This window comes from Mizuhopecten yessoensis, unplaced genomic scaffold (assembly GCF_002113885.1).
Source record: "Mizuhopecten yessoensis strain PY_sf001 unplaced genomic scaffold, ASM211388v2 scaffold3275, whole genome shotgun sequence".
Classification (NCBI taxonomy): domain Eukaryota; kingdom Metazoa; phylum Mollusca; class Bivalvia; order Pectinida; family Pectinidae; genus Mizuhopecten; species Mizuhopecten yessoensis.
In genome coordinates this window covers 10,653-15,905 of record NW_018404963.1, presented here as the reverse complement: position 1 = coordinate 15,905, position 5,253 = coordinate 10,653, and the positions used below count along the sequence as shown (strand labels likewise).

The window sequence follows — 5,253 nt, the reverse complement described above, 5'->3', positions numbered from 1 at the left end:
GTTGACTTTGTGAAAGATGAGTGCATTATCCACTGCACCACATGATTATCCTTTTGAACCAAGAAAAGAACCAAAAGACAAAGAAGCAATGCTTTACCATATGTATACCTAGGCCTTTGATTGATCGGATGTGAAAAGGTAGGGGGTCACCTGCCCGACGAAGGGTTTTCTCTTAGTACTCTGGTTTCCTCCCACATTAAGGTCGCTGCACATGCTGGTCAACAGGAATTATCAATATAAGCTGAAATAACTTGAAATAAATAATTTCATATAATATACATAATCACATTGTACAACCAAACATATGTACCAGTATCAGGACATTCAAACACTGCATCTTCAGGTTGTATCCACCGACCTCCATTGTTCTCAGTGTAAAGGAAGTGTGTCGGCAGGAGACTGTTCAATAACAGATCAAGGATACCGCACCACTTAACATCCACTGTATGAAGATGTGGGATGGATCTGTAAACCATGGCAACGAGGTCAACAGGATTGTTTGCCCCTGAACACTCGGTGATCAAATCTTGTACCACAGTCAAGTAGACCTGGGACAGGGCCTCCTTGATCAGAACCTGGTTCCACTGTAGGGATTTGTCTGCACTTATGGCAGTTTGCTTCAGATCAGCTGACGGCCACTTTACATGGCGCCTATTCTGGCTCAAAGCAAAGAATCCATTCAGGTGAACAGGTAATCCTGTCAAGCTGCGCTCCTCCAGTGGAAGAGGAAGGAAGCAGAAGACATGTCCTTTGAAATCTGCTATGTCCTCATGGGGAATGGCAATCCCAACATAGGGACTGTAAGACAAGTCTTTGTCCTGGGAAAGAGCACGGAATTGGATGGACATGTGGCTGTCTCCCAAAACTGTATTGACAATAAACCATGATTTGTTCTCCTGCAAGCCATACTGACCAGTTGTCTCAACACTTACGTTCACATGGAGGCTATATGTCAAATCATGTGACATGCTACTTCTGTTATACTCTTGCAGAGCCTGGCAGAATTTCTTCCGCTTCTCCAGTAAATTTTCTGACTCTTTTCCTTCAATTTTTACTCTGTAAATAGGCTCAACTCCAGGATTTTTTCTGTATAAAGTCATTTCCTCAAGATTCTGTAGGAACAAGAGAGTCATAGGTGCTTCTGTTGTAAAGGAATCAAACAGAACCTCAATTTTCTCCTGATCATATAAATTCCCTGACAGTTCTGTTCCAACTTGTCGCAGTGGAAACCTGAACAGAGTACCTTTGTTCTCACCACTGCTTAAAGTCTCCTCTCCAAACCCAAATATGTCATCAAAAGCATCACTGAAGGCTTCCATGTCCATCCCTTTGTACCTGGACAACCCTTTTAAGAGGAAGCTTGTGCAAACCTTGTCTGAGTATGTCGTGTAGGGATTTATGACCAGTAGCTTCTTACCAGAAACAACCATCGGGTAATCTGAAACAAAGAGCAAACAGACTTAATCCGGAAGTTTACTACATGTTATTTATAAGATATCTTAATTGATTTGTTAATAATGTACTTCTTCTATTCACAGATGTTACATACATAAAACTTGCAAGCCTTTCAGCTTTCCTGTAACATTGTGTTATAAACATCACTAACAAACAGAGATGTGAAAAAGAGCTAAAATTCAGTATTCGCCTTCTTCTATTCTTTAAACCCTGTAATACCCTGTAATAACTTACCAGTGGTATGTGTTATTTAATTAAACCCTGTCATACCTTACCAGTGATATATATTATGTAATTAAACCCTGTAATACCTTACGAGTGGTATGTGTTATGTAATTACACCCTGTCATACCTTACCAGTGGTATGTGTTTTGTCATTAAACCCTGTAATACCTTACCAATGATCTGCATTAAATATAACAGGGATGATATGTATGACATGATACATGTGATGTGTTATATCTCACCTGTGATATGTGTTATGTGATACCTGTGATAGGTGTTACCTGTGTGTGTATGACATGATAACTTTGATGTGTTATATCTCACCTGTGATATGTGTTATGTGATATGTGTTATGTGATACATGTGATAATTGTTACCTGTGTGTGTATGACATAATACCTGTGATGTGTTAAATCTCACCTGTGTTATGTGCTATGTGATACCTGTGATAGGTGTTACATGTAATATATATAACATGATACATGTAATGTATTAAATCTCACCTGTGATATGTGTTATGTGATACATGTGATAGGGGTTAACTGTGTGTGTATGACATGATACATGTGATGTGCTAAATATCACCTGTGATATGTGTTATGTGATACCTGTGATAGGTGTTACCTGTGTGTGTATGACATGATACCTGTGATGTGTTATATCTCAACTGTGATATGTTATGTGATACCTGTGATAGGTGTTACCTGTGATATGTATGACACGATACCTGTGATTTGTTATATATCACCTGTGATATGTGTTATGTGATACCTGTGATAGGTGTTACCTGTAATATGTATGACATTATACATGTGATGTGTTATATATCTCACCTGTGATATGTGTTATGTGATACATGTGATAGGTGTTACCTGTGTGTGTTTGACAAGATACATGTGATGTATTAAATATCACCTGTGATATGTGTTATGTGATACCTGTGATAGGTGTTACCTGTGTGTGTATGACAAGATACATGTGATGTTTTATATCTCACCTGTGATATGTGTTATGTGATACCTGTGATAGGTGTTACCTGTGTGTGTATGACATGATACCTGTGGTGTGTTATATCTCACATGTGATATGTGTTATGTGATACCTGTGATAGGTGTTACCTGTGATGTGTATGACATGATACCTGTGATATGTGTTATATCTCACCTGTGATATGTTATCTCATACCTGTGATATGTGTTATCTGATACCTGTGATATGTGTCGCGTGTTATCTTTGATGCATAATATGTAATGTCATGTTACCTGTGATATATACATTATGTATTATTTGTTACTTGTTATATGTGTCCCGTACCTGTGATATATGTCATATCTTACCTATTATAAGTGTTATGTATTACCTGTAGTATGAGTTATCTATTACCTTTGATGTGCAATATCAGGATAGTGGAACAAATAACCTGTGATATTACTTACATTATTAATTAATGGTTTTATCACATAATCAACTGTGCTATCAAGTGAATATACAATGTCATATTTTTTGTGTATTAACCTATGTTATATAACCTATCAGCCCTGTGATTGGTTGTAAGTTTCAATTGTTTCGTCACGACTAGGATAAGAACATTACGTCACATACCTACACACTGGAGTCAAAATGGCGTTTTTACATTTTAAGGTTGCATGAAAATTGTTGTTTTACACAAATAAATGTCACAAATCTTTATTATGTGATAAAAGGATCTGACACTAGTTTTCATTTCATATGAAAGTTATGAAATGAAAAACTCAGGTAAGATCCTATATATATGCTACATGCTTTAAATGTGATACCTGATATGTCTCACCTGTTATATGGAAAACAGACTTGAAGCCAAGTCCAAAGCGTCCAACCTTTAACGGATCTAACTCCTTCACACTGCTGTACAGCATCTTTATCCCCTTCCAGTCAGGATCAGAGAATATGGCATTGTTGTGAAAGAATAAGGCTGGACCCTGGAATGTATAATTTAGTATATGTTGAGAAACTTATCTCATTTCGAGTAGTGTGGCAGATTTTAATCATACATAGGATTTCACCTGCCTTTTGGCTTCCCTGTACAAGAATTTTTCCTTTACCTCAATTTGTAAGAGTATTCTCTTTACGGGTACAAACCATTATAACACATTGAATAATCACGAGACGTACTTCTATGGCACACTGTGTAGTCATAATAATTTATGTTTCTACCACCAATGTGTATGCAAGATACAAGCGTCCCATGTAGAACACCTAATATGTTGGATAACTGGTGATTGCATACAAACAAAGATTTGGATTCAAAATATTTCGTAACATATTGGCTTTCATTCTGAAACGTCATTTTGATTTGATACTTGACGTTGACAGATTTATATTTTGATCAGCGAAAGAACATCAGATTTTGCCTCACATAAATAAACAATTTTTTAACAAAAACTGCTGTGAAACTTTTCAAAATCCTTTTAATAATAAAGTATACCTTTGGTATATCATTCTTTCACCTTTTCATTCCAAATTTTATATTGGTAAATTTGTATACTATAAAATTAAAAAAATCTGCTATATTTACAGATATTTTGTTTAATTTTCCCTCAGGAAGGGGATAGAAGATTATGAGTCAGTCATAACTAAGGTACATGTATGTTGGATAAGGAAATTCATGTTGATAAGAGGATACTTGTATGTGATTTGTTATGTATGTAGATAAGGGGATACCTGTATGGGATTCTCTATGTATGTAGATACGGGGATACCTGTATGTGATTTGTTCTGTATGTAGATAAAGGGATACCTGTATGTGATTTGTCATGTATGTAGATAAGGGGATAGCTGTAAATGATTTGTTATGTATGTAGATAAGGGGATACCTTTATGTGATTTGTTATGTATGTACTAGTGTAGATAAGGTGTTCTGTATATAGATATTGGGATACATGTATGTGTTCTGTTTTTATGTAGATAAGGGGATACCTGTATGTGATTTGTTCTGTATGTAGATAAGGGGATACCTGTATGTGATTTGTCATGTATGTAGATAAGGGGATACCTGTAAATGATTTGTTATGTATGTAGATAAGGGGATACCTTTATGNTTATGTATTAGTGTAGATAAGGTGTTCTGTATATAGATATTGGGATACCTGTATGTGTTCTGTTTTTTATGTAGATAAGGGGATACATGTTTGTGTGTTATTATGTATACAGTAAAAGAATACCTTAATGTGTAGTTATGTCACAGTCAAGGGATCACACAAACATGTGTTTATTGGCTTTACAAGGAAAACACTGTTATATTTACCTTGAAATATTTATTAAAAGGTTTCTTCTTTTCATTGCAGGCTTCTTGGTTGATATCTCTGTCGTCAAACAGTATCTTCACCTCTGATGCTCCAGCATCTTCAGCATTCTGTATCAGCTCCTGCACACAGATAAATAAATAAGTCAATCAGTTCAAAAACATCGCAGTTGAAACAGACTGTAGTACACCCCGCTATTTGTTTGAATTCTATATTACAGTTATCTGGTAAATGACACAGTTCACTGTCACACAAAAACACATTATTCGCCAACAGTTTGAACAGCTCTCAC

At 36.0% G+C, this 5,253-nt stretch overlaps 1 protein-coding gene across 1 annotated transcript in view; it reads right to left on the bottom strand.

The window, feature by feature from the left end:
* Positions 1-310: 310 nt before the first annotated feature.
* The window catches only part of LOC110447280 (sacsin-like), a gene marked incomplete at its 3' end in the record, with an annotated part of 8,062 nt that continues 3,119 nt past the window's right edge, over positions 311-5,253 (bottom strand). The window contains exons 2-4 of the mRNA XM_021492857.1: positions 4,964-5,083; positions 3,491-3,638; positions 311-1,438 (exon numbers count right to left, since the gene is read on the bottom strand). Coding sequence (XP_021348532.1) covers positions 311-1,438; positions 3,491-3,638; positions 4,964-5,083 — 1,396 coding nt within the window. The remainder of the gene's footprint in view (positions 1,439-3,490; positions 3,639-4,963; positions 5,084-5,253) is intronic.